We start from the raw sequence: 18,129 nt of genomic DNA on the forward strand, positions 1-18,129 counted from the left end.
TTACATTATAGAGCAGGTGAATCCACAGCACTCTTTCAGTAAAGTGAGGCCAGTCTTGGTTGCAAAGGGAGTAGTGTTCTGCTGGGCTCTGGGGGGTCTCCTCCCAACATCTACATAGAAGAGGTTCATAGACAAACAGCTTTTTATACACAAAGATGCAGCGAGTTTACCAAGGGAAAATGTGTAGATTTTATCATGGTGAGGACAGTTAAGATATTTTCCCACCCATCCTAAGGTTATAAAAATACAAAATATGATGGGTATACTGTAATTATTATATTAATTTTTACAGATCAAAAGACTGAGGGCGGTATTATTATATATATATATATTTTTAAAGAACTATCTTATGCTCACCAAGGGTGCATTTATGTGATAAAAAATTTAAATACTGTGAAATATTATTACAATTTACAAATGACTGTTTTCTATTTTAATACATTTTAAAGTGTTATTCAAAGCTGAATTTTCAGCAGCCGTTACTCATGGTTATTATTACAATATGCAATATTTAATGTTTGGTGCTTGTTGAAAACAGTTGTGCAGCTTAATATTTTTGTGTAAACAATGGCATTATTTCTTTTCAGGGTTCTTAGATTCATAGAAAGTTCAAAATAACAGTATTAAATAAAGAAAAAAATTACATTATAAATGTCTTTACCATCACCTTTGGTCAATTTAATGCACCCTTGCTAAATAAAAGTATGAATTAATTTGAAGAAATCTTAGTGAACGCAAACTTCTGAACAATATTGTATGCAAATCAGAATTTTTCATAATATTTTTCATGTAACTTTAATTTTCTTTGTCTAAAGTTGTATTGTTGTGTTGTTATTATTATTATGCATTTTATTAATTACATTTAAAAACAAATGTTGACAGTTTGCCAGTAAGGGCTGCCAGCTTTGATGATACTATTTCATATTTTTGATTTTAATATTTTTTATAGGCTACTGAAATATTTAAAACATAGACAATGACAAATGATTAGAAAGACATTAAAATAAACATTACTTTGTTCAACCAACCATAAAAGAATGACTTACTCTTGGTTTGAGAGCTTTTTGGTAATTTGGACTTAAGAAACTCAGCCATCTCTTTGTCCTCCTCCCGTTCCCTGTGTAGCAGAGTTAGCTATGATGATTATGGCGCAAAGCATTATGTGAAGACCGACTATTTCATTCATTTTTGCATGGTTTTCATGTCCTTCAGTTAGTTCAAGGTTTGATATTACTGCTGGGAAATGTAATCTAAAAATATAACATGTGCATTCATTTATCATGCATTTATGTTTCTGTCAGTATTCTGCCGGCTTTAAAAAAATATTTCTGCTCAGTGGAAGTGAATAGTTTGCAACTTGTTCCATGACTTCTATTTCAGCTTTTCAGAATTGGCTGGTAATGGACCTACAGTACAAAGAGCCGGCAACAGGATGGTCACTGCATCTTTAACACCAGCTGGACTAAAAATACATCCAGTGCTGTTCAGTCTTTCCTCATTTGATACTTCTTAACATGGTGCAGCAATATAGTAATGGTTCTTTTGCACCCATAATAAGAATGTACTAAAACTGGAAGAATAGATGAAAACAATACATTAAATCTTTGAAGCATTTTTTGGAGTCAGCTGTCTTTAAATTATGTCAATATCTACCATAAGTATAGACAAACCTTACGAAAAGTTTATTCAAGTGTGCTATTTGTATACTTATTATAACTAAAAATAAGAACGTATACTTTCAGTCCACTTTGTATGTACTTCTCAGAAATATACTGTATGTACTTCTCAGAAAATATACTTACACTGTACTCAATTATACTTGAATTATACTGACATAATATACTTACAGTATATTTGACTGTAAAAGTACTTGTAGTATAGTTGCACTGCAAATGAAAAGTTTAGTTGTAAACTAGTTGTGTAGCCTACTCAAAGTTTACTACTTTTACTAAACGATATGCGTGTCCTTTTCAGTGTTTTATCTTCCTGTTTTTGGTTCGTTTACATGTAGGCTATTTGGTTCGTGTTGCGTTCATATACAGTGAGGAAACACCCTGCTATTTTGCAAGTTCTCCCACTTAGAAATCATGGAGGGGTCTGAAATTGTCATCGTAGGTGCATGTCCACTGTGAGAGACATAATCTAAAAAAAAAAAATCCAGAAATCACAATGTATGATTTTTTAACTATTTATTTGTATGATACAGCTGCAAATACGTATTTGAACACCTGAGAAAATCAGTGTTAATATTTGGTACAGTAGCCTTTGTTTGCAATTACGGAGGTCAAACGTTTCCTGTAGTTTTTCACCAGGTTTGCACACACTGCAGGAGGGATTTTGGCCCACTCCTCCACACAGATCTTCTCTAGATCAGTCAGGTTTCTGGACTGTCGCTGAGAAACACGGAGTTTGAGCTCCCTCCAAAGATTCTCTATTGGGTTTAGGTCTGGAGACTGGCTAGGCCACGCCAGAACCTTGATATGCTTCTTACAGAGCCACTCCTTGGTTATCCTGGCTGTGTGCTTCGGGTCATTGTCATGTTGGAAGACCCAGCCTTGACCCATCTTCAATGCTCTAACTGAGGGAAGGAGGTTGTTCCCCAAAATCTCGCAATACATGGCCCCGGTTATCCTCTCCTTAATACAGTGCAGTCGTCCTATCCCATGTGCAGAAAAACACACCCAAAGCATGATGCTACCACCCCCATGCTTCACAGTAGGGATGGTGTTCTTGGGATGGTACTCATCATTCTTCTTCCTCCAAACACGTTTAGTGGAATTATGACCAAAAAGTTCTATTTTGGTCTCATCTGACCATATGACTTTCTCCCATGACTCCTCTGGATCATCCAAATGGTCATTGGCAAACTTAAGACGGGCCTTGACATGTGCTGGTTTAAGTAGGGGAACCTTCCGTGCCATGCATGATTTCAAACCATGACGTCTTAGTGTATTACCAACAGTAACCTTGGAAACGGTGGTCTTTTCAGGTCATTGACCAGCTCCTCCCGTGTAGTTCTGGGCTGATTTCTCATCTTTCTTAGGATCATTGAGACCCCACGAGGTGAGATCTTGCATGGAGCCCCAGTCCGAGGGAGATTGACAGTCATGTTTAGCTTCTTCCATTTTCTAATGATTGCTCCAACAGTGGACCTTTTTTCACCAAGTTGCTTGGCAATTTCCCCGTAGCCCTTTCCAGCCTTGTGGAGGTGTACAATTTTGTCTCTAGTGTCTTTGGACAGCTCTTTGGTCTTGGCCATGTTAGTAGTTGGATTCTTACTGATTGTATGGGGTGGACAGGTGTCTTTATGCAGCTAACGACCTCAAACAGGTGCATCTAATTTAGGATAATAAATGGAGTGGAGGTGGACATTTTAAAGGCAGACTAACAGGTCTTTGAGGGTCAGAATTCTAGCTGATAGACAGGTGTTCAAATACTTATTTGCAGCTGTATCATACAAATAAATAGTTAAAAAATCATAAATTGTGATTTCTGGATTTTTTTTTAGATTATGTCTCTCACAGTGAACATGCACCTACACTGCCAATTTCAGACCGCTCCATGATTTCCAAGTGGGAGAACTTGCAAAATAGCAGGGCGTTCAAATACTTATTTTCCTCTCTGTATCATTCGAACCGCACCAGAGTTTGTTTGGAAGCGGACCAAGATCCACCTTTTCAGCGGTCTCGGTCCGCTTGTTTGGTACATACCGGGGTTCGGATTGCACCGTTCACACTTATTCAAATGAACCGCAATAACAGAGCAATCACACCAGGGTTCGTTTTAATCGAACCAAACATGCCAAGTGTGAACACACCCTAAAAAGTGGGCCAATTTAGTCCCAAGTAGTATTAAAACAGCACACTTACAAGTAAAGCCTACTTCTAGTAGCCTACATTGATATTAGTTTACTTACTATATAAAGTATATTTAAAAATATACTTGAACTTTACTCAAGTATAGTTAATAAAATGAACTTGAAGTAGGCCTATACTTATTTTTTGTAAGGGAAGGCAAAGCATAAACATAAACATATAAACACTGAGTCCAGATTCAATCACAAATTTGTGCAGACGCCACAAGCACTGAGCAGAATTTTCCTGAATTAAATTCCTGAAATCACAGCAGCATGGCTTCATAACAAATAAAATCCTATTACTTATGTACTTATTAGGGTGAGTAATGTTTTTTTCCCCTCAGGCCTTCGGCAGAATCCTGTCTGCCTCGGAATTGAGCTCAGTCAGAGATTTAATAAAGGGTGCAAATGAATTGTGTGTCAGCCTCCATCTTTTTCCAGCATTGCTGAAATTGGCTCACCTGAGGCGCTCAAACTCCACGTCATCTACCAGGAAGTCTCTTGCCTCCACTAATTTATGAATCTGTTTCAGAAACTCTTCCTCCTTCTGTTTGTCTTCATTAGACTTGTCATTATCTGAAAATGGATTTTAACACTTCTTACTCTAACAGACAAAACAAAACAAAATAATCTATGCAAAATGAGGTAGGTATTTAGTGGTTTAATTAGCAGTGTATGCTTTCTTGTTGTGCTACTTTTAGAAAATTGTAAAATATTTCAACAAAGAGAGAAAGCTCTAATTTTTATCGGTAACTTTAGTAAAGGTACAGTGAAAAGGACTTTTAAATCGGTAAACTGTAAAAACAAAAACTTTGATCGCTAATAAAGTTTTACTTAGCCTATTTATTTATTTTTATTTTTGATGTAATATATGCCAGAGGCATTTCCAGATCTCACCTGGGATAGACAGAAGCTTTTGAAGCTCTTTCTTCAGTCTTGTAATTTCTTTACATAACTGGATATCATCCATCCTGCAAAATAAAAGGACACGCAAACATGTTAAGTTCATACTGTTCTAAAGCATGAGAAGCATTTAAATGATTCACTAAAAACAACATCAATGATAACCTATAAAGCTGGTAACCTGCTTAATTTCATAACATTTAAATTAATTTATTTTATTTCACTCTAAATGAAAAATGTTATTTAACATCACTGAACCAACTTAAATATCCTAGGTTAAACCAACAAAGCTAAATTTAAGTGAAGGATCGGGTAAAAATAGTTGACGATGACACTTTGTAAAGAAACATCACACGCCTATTACGCGTTTTTAGTTGAAAACGGTGTCATGTAAATGGCCCCTAAACAGAGAGGGAAACAGGAACTAAAGGAAACTGAGCAGAATGTCAAAACCAAACACTGTACACTGCCTACTTTAAAAAAATAAATAATAATAAGTAAAACAGTAGGCATTATTCTACCATTAACATTTCAACAGTCAGTTTTCTACACTGTTGTCACATGACCTCATGTTGAAAGTATAATCCAATGAGTTGAGTTGTCAGATAGCCAGATAGTTATTTAGAATGCATTTATTCCATAAACCTGTTTGCTCATGTCAACATTCTTACCAATATCACTGTTTGCGATAAATCCGCATTTCAATCACATTTTAAAGAAACTATGCAGGATAATGGTAATAATAGGACTTCTCTCTATATCTCTCTGGTTTAGTTGAGACAAGCAGTTGAGGCTGAGCACCAATAAAACACTCGGGAAGAAATGCCCCACTGATTTTGTAATAGGCAATGCTCTTCCCCAAACGATTGTGAGGGGAAACCAATATACATGCATTAGACACTGTGGCAGCATCAAAAGCAAAGCATTAGCATTTTAATGAGGGGCAGCTGGCTGATTGTAGCTCTTGTTAATGGGGAAAAAAAAGGACGGATGACTGTAGATGTGATCTTAGATCAACTTTACAAACCGCTCAAGGCTTGTGAGTTTGGCTGTTGACTATCATTTATAATTGTTTTATAAAAAACTGTTTTTTTGTTGCATTTATTAGTGGTTCATTGTCCATGTAGTTATTGTGCTTTATTATATCTGGAGTGTGAAAATGTATACTAATAAAATAATATTCATATTGTAATATTGTTTTGGTTTTATTTTTAGTGTTCTGTTCCTGGTTGCCTGGGTTTCCTTTGCCAGTTCATCTCCATGGTTTTTGTTTGAGCTCGCACATGCTTCTGGTTACGTTAATTATCCCTGTGTGTATTTAAGCCCTTACGTTTGCATTTATGTTGACATGGTTGTGATTGCTTATATTCCTGAGTATTTGCTTAAGTCACAGGCAGCACATTAAAGCCTTTCTGCAGTAATTTCAGCCGTCTTGTAGGCTTTCAACAACTGGATGGCTCTGAAAATAAGCTAGCACGTCACCGGTTTCAAAAAGCACCGCGTTTAAGCAAGTCATGATTGACAGACTAAAGGTTTTATAGACCTTTTTGCCAGTGAATCCAAACTTTGCTAAATTTAAAACAGATTCATTTAATTGAATTAGACAATTTTAAAAATTAAATGTCAGGTTGGATGAAGGGAGCGAGAACACAAATGCAGGAAAAAGGCTTTTATTACTCAAACAATAAAACAAACAAAAACTACCCCGAGGGGGAAACATGACTTGACTTTAACTTGACTAGGCATGACACATAAGATACATTCAACATACAAATGACATGCAAACGACAACGAACCATGGGCAGCATCAGTAGGGCAAGGAGCTTGGGAGGCGCCGGCAGGGCAAGACGCCTAGGAGGCGCCGGCAGGGCAATGAGCCCGGGGATTGCCTCTGGGCCGACAGCAGGCTTTGGAACGACATCCAGGCCTTGTGGGACGCAGGAAGTCTTCCTCCTCCATTTCCAAGAGCAAGAGGGCGCCACCACGTCGGCACCCACTGGGGGCGCTGCAGCCTCTTCGGCACCCACTGGGGGCGCTGAAGGCTCTTCGGCACCCACTGGGGGCGCTGCAGCCTTCCCAGCCTGGCAAGCAAGAAACTCCACAAAATCCCCAAAAGTTAGGTGATCCAGGCCTCTCACTGTCCACCAGCTGAGGGGGGTCATCAAGGGCAGAGTTAAAAATATCCTTGAGAGCTGCGCTGTTGAACCCCTGCCCCTCTGCAGCGTCGCTGAACTCTAGAGCAAACTTCCTCAGATCAGTCCCCCTTTGACAGAGGGAGCTCAAGGCCTTGAACTGGAGAATGCGTTCATAGAGGGGGAAGGAGAGAGTGGAGGCTGGTGGATGGTGCAAGCCCTTCTGCTCAGTCCTCATAATGGCTGGTTCGTTCTGTCAGGTTTGGTGAAGGGAGCGATGACTCAATTGCAGGAAAAGGCTTTTATCACTCAAACAATAAAACAAGAACGAACAAACAAAAACTACCCCAAGGGGGAAAACATGGTTAGGCTAGGCACATAAGGTACATTCAACATGCAAACAACAACAAACCAACACAGGACTGCAAACACAGGGAGAATAAAAGGCAGGTAACGAGGGAGGACAGGTGGGGCAAATGAACCAAATAATCAGGTAACAAGGTGGGTGGGGTTAGACAATAGACAGGAGAACACATGGGACAAGGAAAAGTGACAAGCCATGTACTCACACCAAACATGACAAAAACACAAGCCATGTGCTTACACAAAACCAGACATGAACACGCAGCCAATGAGAACACTCATAAGCCACGTGTTCACACAAAACATGACAACATGAAAGCACACAGCTAGTGTAAAACACAAGCTGTGTGCTACACAGCAAAAGACAAAACATGACATGAAAGCACGTGGCCGACGTAAACACGAACCGTGTGCTACACAGGACACAACATACGCAGGCGGAAAAGCGTACAGCTCGAGTGAACTCAAAACCGCATTCTCACGAAACAAGACGAGAACGAGCGAAAGCCCATTCCGTGTGCTCACAACAGAAAACAAACACATGGAGCATGGATATCTGAATCCCGATAACAGAACTGAAACCAAACTAGACCGACGTGCCGGGATCCAAACACCATGCCCCGCACATGTAACAAGGCACATAGACAAGTGAGTACACGGCTCGAGCACGCTCGAAACTGCGCACTCAGACAAAGACGAGACAAGACCAGGAGTGTCAGAGCTCTGTCATAAAACCAAGAAATGAACCAGACTGTTGTGACAGAACCCTGACACAAATACACTACCATTTCAAAAGTAATCTTTAAAAAAAAGAAAATAATATATTTATTATGCCATGACACTGATCAAATATGACAGTAAAGGCATTTATATTGTTATAGATAAAGATTTATATTTCAAATAAATACTGTTCTTTTAAACTTTCTATTCATCAAAGCACCAAATCAGCATATTAGAATGATTTCTGAAGGATCATGTGAGTAATGATGCTAAAAATTCAGCTTTGCTATCATAGGACTACATTTCATTTCATTAAATAAAATATATTCAAATAGAACACATATACTGGTCAAAAGTAAAAAAAAAAAAAAATTATAAATATTTTTTTCTTTCTATTTTTAAATATAAAGCTGGTTGAAATCTCTTTGGTCGTGTGTTTTCTATAGCCACCAACCAAACCAAGACTGGATTTATTTTTTAGGCTTTTCTCTCCCCCTTCACTATTGCCCTGTTGGCCATCCAACTGCTCTGCCTTGAGCAAAGGGACCTTTCACTTTTTTTTACCCCACCAGCTTCAGCGAGTGGTCCAAGGCATGGTTCGAAGTGAACAGTCCTCTGGAAGATTTCGTTGCATATGTAGAGTGGGTGCTGGTGAATACCAGATCGGCATTCGCCATCTGTCCTGCTGAGGATGACATCACCAGCCCTACTCCGGACCCAGAGTCCAGCCAGCCACTGCCCACACACTGCACAGAGCTATCATTAGAGCACCCCGCAGATGGAGAGCCCGAGTCTGCTGCTCTGCATGAGCCAGTGCCAGAGATGAGGACTGAGCCAAACATCGCCCAAACCCCACATAGAGTCTGACCAGGAGCATGAGCCGACAACACTGTGAGTGAGTGAGCTGCAGCTGGCCTTTGCAAAATATTTATGAAGATTTATGAAGAGCATATTTCCGTTATTCTCCCATCCCCACTGGTCCCACCCAGCTCTAAGTCTTCTGTGTCTCCATTGGATCCACCCTGCTCAAAGTCTCATGTGTTCCCGCCGGTTCCACCTAGCTCAAAGTCTCCTGTGTCTCCAGGGTTCCACCCAGCCTCCCTCTCCCACCTTCTCTTCCAAAATCAGCCAGTCTGTCAGCCCCACCTCCGCTGATTCCCTTCAGCCCCTCGACTTCTCCTCTAATACCACTCTGTTGTGTGGACCTACCTAGCTCTGCCCAGCTAAGAGGATCCCCTGGCTCTGCCTCCAGTCTCTGAGCCCATCACTCCACCTCGGCCTGTCAGCTCCTCCTTGGCTCCTCTCTCCCTCGGCTCCACTTGGGACCATCGTCCTTATGGCTTCACAGGGCTCCCTCGTCCCTCCGGCTACGCCTTAGTCAGCTGTCACCCTGTCTGCGCCGCAGACTTACGGGCCTTAAGCTACGCTTTGTCCCTCCACCTCTTAGGCTCTGTGGGGCTCTGCCTTCTCTCCAGCTCCAACTTGGTCCTTGGTCGCTCAGCCTCATTCCTCCGGTGCCCTGGTTTCACCTCGGATGCTCGTCGCTGTGGCTCCGCCTCAGTCTCCAGAGCCTTTGGTGTTGTGTGATCACTTAAGCTCTCCGTCTGCACCCTGGCCTCCTCTTCCATCTCAATTAGTCATCCCCCTGGTGTCATCATTAAAACCTCCACCTTGGCTTCTCCCTCCCTAAACTCCACCGTGGGACATCGTCCTGGCTGCACTTTGGTTGCCCGTCTGGCTCCTCCTGTTCCTGGCTTCTCCCTGGCTCCTCCTTCCCTCCACTCCTCCATGGACTGTTCTGCCTGCCCCTGATTGGTTACATCTCTGTCCAGCTCCATTTCCTCCACCTGAGCCCCCTCCCACCTCTGTTTGACTGTTATGGCGCTATTAAATGTAATTCTGGTTAAATTCTCCTTGGTCATGCGATTTCTACAGCCACCAACCCTGACAATTATATTAATATTATAATATTATATATAATTTTTATATTAATTATAATAATCTGTTAATCAAAAAACAATAACATGGCTACACTTTCAACTCAAAAAGTGTTTGATGTACAGTCAGCAGGATATTATCACAAAATAAATCCAGGCAGGGTGATCTGGGCATATTTATTAATTAAATACATTTCTGCAAACTTTTCCAAATGTTTATAGTATTTCTCCTGTGTTTTATGCATGTCCCTATGTTTTATTAGCCTAGTAATGATTCTTTAGTTAGAGTTAGAGTAACTTCTAATGTTGATATCCAAAGATGATGTATCACTGCTTTAACATCTTCAAATCCCCTCTCCCTTGGTATCAAAATAATCCTCTTTTGATTTTATAATAAATGGTGTACAATATGTTATGATAAATTGCATCATGCTATTTTTACCATACTTTTGTGTAAAGACTGCACAAATTCTCCATGCCAGCATGAACATGCAAATGGGGATAAGACGGAACAAAGACTTTCTCCTGGTCATCTATGATTGAGAGGACTTTAAGAGTGTCTGATTAGTTCAGATCTTTGCTCAATCTCTTTGAGACAACATTTTCCTGTCTCCTTCCGGCAACTTCATCTTCAAGTTAACTTCTTTGGATTCAACATGGACCAAGTTCATTTCTTTGGATGCAACGTGGACCACCCCAAGAACCCAAACGAACACTTCAGCGCACTCCTGGCAAAATCATTAAGAATCTCCAGCATCTGGACTGACCAAGTACCCGCCTTTAGATGTGTTTCTAAGTTATTGTGCCCCTTTAAGGTGACCCTGATTCTTTGATGTTTCTCGTAGGTTTTTGGTTAACTGATTGTAATCTTGCCATTCTCTTTTCTTCTCTCTCTTTCTTCACCTTTCTTTACTTTCTTGATTCTGTATACAATCTTTGCTTAGTTTAGTTGTGTGTGTAGCCTACCGTAGTTTCGTTTATTAAACCATTATATCCACGCTTTATTGTCTCTGTGTTTGCCACTCACAAAAATAGCGAAGTCACTTAAACATCTTGATCTAGCGATACCTATGCTATTGCCCTGCTAGTACTTTATTTACCTTAGTTGGAAAAAGCTATTATTTCTTGGTCAGGAAGATAATATATTTCCTAGAATTAATAATTGATTATGCTTTCTGTTCATTGGATGAACTGATTAAATACTTGTACTATTAATTCTGCTACAGTCAATTCTAAAAATAATTCAAATATTTATAATTAATTATAAATATATCTGTTAAAATATATATATCTTTTGAGCTAATTTGCTACAGCATATAGTTTGGATTGGCGGTATGGTTCTGTTCTGGGCAAGAACTCCCTGCGCATCCATGCAGCCTAGCATGGATAAGAGCAGGGAGAACAGCAATAACCCCCCCTTAGGGTAAACAGAACAGAACCAACATGGATGTATTGCAGATATCATTAATTCAAGATTTTAAGTACAACATGATTCAAGAATTTATTCTGATTCAAAGGGCACTCAGAAGGCCAAATACTGACTGCACGAGAGGAGGAGCTGGGGATTGAGGAGGGTAATTAGCTCCTGAGAAGGCGATAGCTACTAATAATACTGAAGGAGCTTATATACAGTGGGGAGAACAAGTATTTGATACACTGCCGATTTGGCAGTTTTTCCTACTTACAAAGCATGTAGAGGTCTGTAATTTTGACCTCTACATGCTTTAGGAAAAACTGCAAAATCGGCAGTGTATCAAATACTTGTTCTACAAAAATCCAGAAAATCACATTGTATGATTTTTAAATAATTAATTTGCATTTTATTGCATGACATAAGTATTTGATCACCTACCAACCAGTAAGAATTCCGGCTCTCACAGACCTGTTAGTTTTTCTTTAAGAAGCCCTCCTGTTCTCCACTCATTACCTGTATTAACTGCACCTGTTTGAACTCGTTACCTATATAAAAGACACCTGTCCACACACTCAATCAAGACTCCAACCTCTCCACAATGGCAAGACCAGAGAGTTGTGTAAGGACATCAGGGATAAAATTGTAGACCTGCACAAGGCTGGGATGGGCTACAGGACAATAGGCAAGCAGATTGGTGAGAAAGCAACAACTGTTGGCGCAATTATTAGAAAATGGAAGAAGTTCAAGATGACGGTCAATCTCCCTCGGTCTCGGGCACCATGCAAGATCTCACCTCGTCAATGATCATGAGGAAGGTGAGCGATCAGCCCAGAATTACACGGCAGGACCTGGTCAATGACCTGAAGAGAGCTTGGACCACAGTCTCAAAGAAAACCATTAGTAACACACAACGGCGTCATGGATTAAAATCCTGCAGCGCACGCAAGGTCCCCCTGCTCAAGCCAGCGCATGTCCAGGCCCGTCTGAAGTTTGCCAATGACCATCTGGATGATCCAGAGGAGGAACGGGAGAAGGTCATGTGGTCTGATGAGACAAAAATAGAGCTTTTTGGTCTAAACTCCACTCGCCATGTTTGGAGGAAGAAGGATGAGTACAACCCCAAGAACACCATCCCAACCGTGAAGCATGGAGGTGGAAACATCATTCTTTGGGGATGCTCCATACAGAGCTTCTCCAGATCCTGCTCTGCCACGAACTGTGAGCCTGAGTTGCGCAAGTCTGACCAGGTGTCTGCAAAGGGGACAGGACGACTGCACCGTATTGAGGGGAGAATGGATGGGGCCGTGTATCGTGACATCTTGGCCAACAACCTCCTTCCCTCAGTAAGAGCATTGAAGATGGGTCGTAGCTGAGTCTACACACAGCCAAGGCAACTAAGGAGTGGCTCCGTAAGAAGCATCTCAAGGTCCTGGAGTGGCCTAGCCAGTCTCCAGACCTAAACCTAATAGAAAATCTTTGGAGGGAGCTGAAAGTCCGTATTGCCCAGCGACAGCCCGAAACATGAAGGATCTGGAGAAGGTCTGTATGGAGGAGTGGGCCAAAATCCCTGCTGCAGTGTGTGCAAACCTGGCCAAGAACTACAGGAAACGTATGATCTCTGTAATTGCAAACAAAGGTTTCTGTGCCAAAAAGTTCTGCTTTTCTGACGTTTCAAATACTTATGCCATGCAATAAAATGTAAATGAATTACTTAAAAATGTGATTCCCTGGATTTTTGTTTTAGATTCCATCACTCACAGTTGAGTACCTATGATAAAAAATTCATTGCAAATCTGCAGTGTATCAAATACTTGTTCTCCCCACTGTATGTATACAGTGATTGGTGTTGTATTCCTATAGGTAGACATGGATCAGCTGAGAGTCAGCTGATGCGAGCTTGACTAACTGCCAGAACTAACACTACTCTTAATAAATGGCAAAAAAAAAAAAAAAAAAAGGAAAAGGAAAAAAGATGAAATTCTGAAATTCATGTATGCCTAAACTTTTTAATTAAACATTTCACTGTTGGCCCTGATAACATAATGTGTAATAAAAAAGAAGCATTTTCACTAGTGGTTACAGACTCACAGTATACATTATAGGTATGTACATGTGAAAATCAGTTTACTCACATGTATCTGAGCTCAGATTCCCTCCTGACCAAAATGTCTCTGATCCGTTCAATCTTACAGAGTTCCCCCTCAATGTCTCCCACTGTGGTAGTAGAGTCCGCCATTGAGACCACATCTGCCTCTGTAAACACAGAAACAAGAAGATCTGGACTAAAACCACACTGATCACAACCACAAGGAGATGAATACAGCTCAAATTGCGTTCTATAGAACATATCAGATTTAATGCAATGTCTTCTCTTTCAAGATTAGTAGTGCTTGTGGAATGCTTGTTTCAGAATTTCTGAAAAGTGAGATACATTTGAAGATGCATCAATCAATAAACAACCACTGAGCCTCTTTAATAGCACACGTAAAGGAAGTGCAAGTGTAAAGTAAACCTATACAATTCCTTCAGGTCTATCATTACTACCTTCTTCCTTTTCTTTAATAGATTCTTAACCTCTTAAACCTCTTCACCAACTTCCTCCGTATACCTCCTGCACCAATGAATCAAAGCTTTAGCAGCAGCAGAAAATTGCAGCATGTCGAGGTTACCAGCCTCGGCTGTCAGACAACAAATTATTACTTGCACGAGGCCTAGCATAACTCTTCACCTGATCCTACAATTGGTAATGTCACTGCTACTTTCTCATGAGTGGCATGGTAACCATTATGCAAGGCTGAGGCTAATATGTTCTGTCAGTTTACATCCAAGGCAAATTAGAATTGAGGAAAACAGAAGCAATCAAACCAACAATAGGCCAACAATATCAAAAGCATCATAAGCCTAAGTGGATTGTAGAACCATTGGCACCAATTGTCTCTACAATCAACTTAGCTCACAATGCTTTTGAGAGACGCAGCCCTGGCCAATATACAGTCGTCTGTTACTAGAAAACAAATGAAGACGCTCTATCTATATTATTTGGAGAAATATTCAAATAATAATAACAAATAATATAATATTCATTGTGGGCTCTCGTCAGTGTGTATGTTGTGTTGGACTGCTATTCTAAGTTGAAATTTGCCTTGTGGATTATTAAAACCTGTTACACTTCATCTTTATCGTTGTGTGTTTGTCTTGCACCACACAACCCGTGACAGAAGACTTGACGGAAAGTGAAAGTAAGCGGTTTGCATGTTTTCGTTTGTTATGGACACCCCTGCAGTGAAGCTACTGTGCCATTGAGCGGGGAGAACTCACCTAGAGGATTTCCTCGATCTGGCCTACCTAACGACTTTCCCGGACGACTGCCTCATCTCGTTTCTGCTCACTGGACTGAAGACATCAATTTGAGAGCAGTTGTATGGGGAGGCTCCTCGAGGGAGCTTTGCCACCTTTGTGGACTGGGTGCTGATATCCTGTGGATCTGCATTCACCGTGGATGATGTTACCTGCCCCACTCCCAACCCAGTGCCCAGCCTGGTCCCATTGGTCTGTGTGGAGCAGCATAAGCCTGCAGACGTCGAGCCCTTCTCTGCCACGAACTGTGAGCCTGAGTTGCGCAAGTCTGACCAGGTGTGTGTGCCGGCTGCGCCATCTGCCGGCAAGAGAGTGTTTGTGGAATCAGAGGGCAAGGATGAAAGGGCAAGGATGTGAGCCCCGCCTGCCTTCCCGCCACTGAGAGTGAGACTCTGGCAGCACTAAATATTGACTGTGAGAGAAAATAATTTAGTATTACCCCTTACCATCTTGTTCGCAGAATCTTCTTCATCTGTCTCGTCAGTCCCGCCCAGCCTCCCTGTCCCACCGTCTCTCTTAACCACTATAAAAGATTTGACTGGTCTCATTGGACTATTTATAATTCTCCAGTTTCGTCCTCAGCCACTCCTGCCACACAGTCGTCACTGTCTCTCACCAATCCATCTGTGTCCTCTCCTCTTCTCAGTGACGTGGTTCCACCTCGGCCTGCTGGGAGCCATCTCCTCCTGGGCGAGAAGAGCCTGTGTCTCTGCCTACAGCCTCAGCGGACTTCGCTCCTCCTCGACCTGTCACCCTGGCTCCTGCGCTCCTCCCGCCCTCGATTCCAGAACTTTCCACTGCTCTCCAGCCCTCCAACCCTTCGACTACGGCCCACGCTCAGCCCTCCCTCAGGTTCCGCCTCCACCCTCGGTCGCTCCAGCTCGCCCTCTGGCCTTCAGAGTTCAGACCCACACTTCCATCTTGGGAGGTCGTCTCTGCATTATCCTGCTGAAAGAGGCCACAGCCACCAGGGAATACAATTTCCATGAAAGGATGTACATGGTCTGTAACAATGCTTAGGTAGGTGGTACGTGTCAAAGTAACATCCACAGGGATGGCAGTACCCAAGGTGTCCCAGGAAAACATTGCCCAAAGCATCACACTGCCTCCGCCGGCTTGCCTTCTTCCCAAAGTGCATCCTGGAGCCATGTGTTCCACAGGTAAGCGATGCACATGCACCCGGCCATCCACGTGATGTAAAAGAAAACATGATTCATCAGACCAGGCCACCTCCTTCCATTGCTCCGTGGTCCAGTTCTGTTGCTCACTGTTGGCTCTTTCGGCGGTGGACAGGGTTCAACATGGGCACCCTGACTGGTCTGCGATTATGCAGTCCCATACGCAACAAACTGCGATGCACTGTTTATTCTAACACCTTTCTATCAGAACCAGAATTAACTTCTTGAGCAATTTGAGCTACAGTAGATTGTCTGTTGGATTGGACCACACGGGCCAGCCTTAGCTCCCCACGCGCATCAATGAGCCTTGACCACCCATGACCATGTCTCCGGTTCACCACTGTTCCTTCCTTGGACCACTTTTGATAGATACTGACCACTGCATACCGGGAACACCCCACAAGAGCTGCAGTTTTGGAGACCCTCTGACCCAGTCGTCTAGCCATCACAATTTGGCCCTTCTCAAACTTGCCCAAATCCTTACGCTTGCCCATTTTTCCTGCTTCAAACACATCAACTTTGAGGACAAAATGTTCACTTGCTGCCTAATATATCCCACCGAGTAACGGGTGTCGTATTGAAGAGATAATCAGTGTTATTCACTTCAACTGTCAGTGGTCATAATGCCTGATCAGTATTGTTTGCACTGTTATTCTTGTATTATTTAAATACTATTAGAGTATGTATTAACATTTTAATGTGTGTGTGTGTGTGTGTGTGTGTGTGTGTGTGTGTGTTTTTTAAACAGATTAAACAGCCCTTTCCTATTCCTGTACTTTCTACAAGCCAGAAGAACAACATGCAATACATTTCTTGTCTGACTCACTGATATTAATGGTATGAATTTGACCTTTTCCCCTTTCTTATTTGGCTCACATGACCGTCTGTATTTCCAAACCATCAACAGGCATCTTAAGGTACTGAGAAGACACTAACATCTAGATTACAAATGCTTGCAAAAAGAGCATTTCAAAAAGCCAAGAAGCAAGTGGCTCCTTCCTGCACAAGTTAACAACTCCACTGAAGCATTGAGGCTTTTTTATGTCAAGATAGATAAGGAAAAATCATTCAAATGCATGTACTCTGAGTGAGAAAGCAGTAGAACGGATTTGATACAGTACAGAAAAGAACATGAGAAGTGAAGAAGTTTTTTTCGTTTTGAGATGTTATTGAAAGCATGTAAAGGAAACAAATTATATTTTAGTTTAGACCAAATTATATTTTATTTAAATTTTATTATTTAAATAAAATACGATCTGTGTCACGCTGAGACTTCAACAGATGTCCTTTTACTGTTTTTCTTCATAAATCGTGGTCATTTTTACTTCAAAAAAGCATACATTTGACAGTATAGCCTATTTTTACGGTAAAATATAACTAAATATTTACAAGTTTTCATCATACACATACAGTAACAAATTAACAGGGTTTTACTGTAGCATTTTAGTAGCTTAGTTTAAATAAAACAAAATGTAATTGCTTATTTGAGTGGACCACAGGTGCTTCACCCTGATGATCTCCATAAGATTATTTAGCAAAACTTTTAGTTACTATTATTAATAATTTATTATTAAGGATTTTAATAACTATTAGTGCGGTTCAGTAGTAAGAGACAGCAGAAGGTTCACTGCCCTGTGCTAGAAGAGCAGAGGGGTACACACAGTTAAGCAAATTTAATGAAGCCAATATGACTGTAAACTCAACATCAGCACCGGGAAAAACACGTTCTTTCTTCTGTCCCGAATCCCCTTCATACATCTCTCTTTGTAACTGTTACTATTAATACCATAATTTCAATTCACACAATCTCCAAAGACAAATGTAGAACATTTAAGTTATTAATGGCTAAACTATGAGCTGTTTTCAGATCTCAGCATAACATCTATTTTAACCTGAACCCAATCTCTACACGAGCAGAAGTTCCACCTGTAGCATTCAATCTGCACAAAGTCCAATGGACAAGAAAACGCAAGTGTTCTGACAGGTTTTGATACAGTGACAGCCAGGTGTAGGGATACCTGTTTGGTCCACATCTGTTTTCCATTTCGTGCATTCCAGGGATCCATACTGACAGGATGCTCTGCGCTTTTCATCCATCACGAGTCACTGAAGCCTTATTTTATACGAGTATATAAACAAATCCTGACTTAGTTGAGATATGCAAAGCAAGAGAGCACGGTAAAATAATGCAGCGGATCCAGCGGCTCTCGTTACTGAGGAAAATAGCGACGGCAGAGGATTACTTGGACATCATTACTGCTGTTACACT

At 41.2% G+C, this 18,129-nt stretch overlaps 1 protein-coding gene across 1 annotated transcript; it reads right to left on the minus strand.

The window, feature by feature from the left end:
- On the minus strand, positions 1 to 17,957 carry pik3r6a (phosphoinositide-3-kinase, regulatory subunit 6a; the record flags this gene model as incomplete). Its single annotated transcript, XM_081381809.1, has 6 exons — positions 1 to 110; positions 1,047 to 1,117; positions 4,318 to 4,432; positions 4,754 to 4,827; positions 13,458 to 13,578; positions 17,879 to 17,957. The coding sequence occupies 6 exons, from the start codon at positions 17,955 to 17,957 to the stop codon at positions 1 to 3; spliced, it is 570 nt and encodes a 189-aa protein (XP_081237935.1).
- Between the last annotated feature and the right edge of the window lie 172 nt (positions 17,958 to 18,129).

This window comes from Scardinius erythrophthalmus (assembly GCF_964197995.2).
Source record: "Scardinius erythrophthalmus genome assembly, chromosome: 12".
Lineage (NCBI taxonomy): Eukaryota > Metazoa > Chordata > Actinopteri > Cypriniformes > Leuciscidae > Scardinius > Scardinius erythrophthalmus.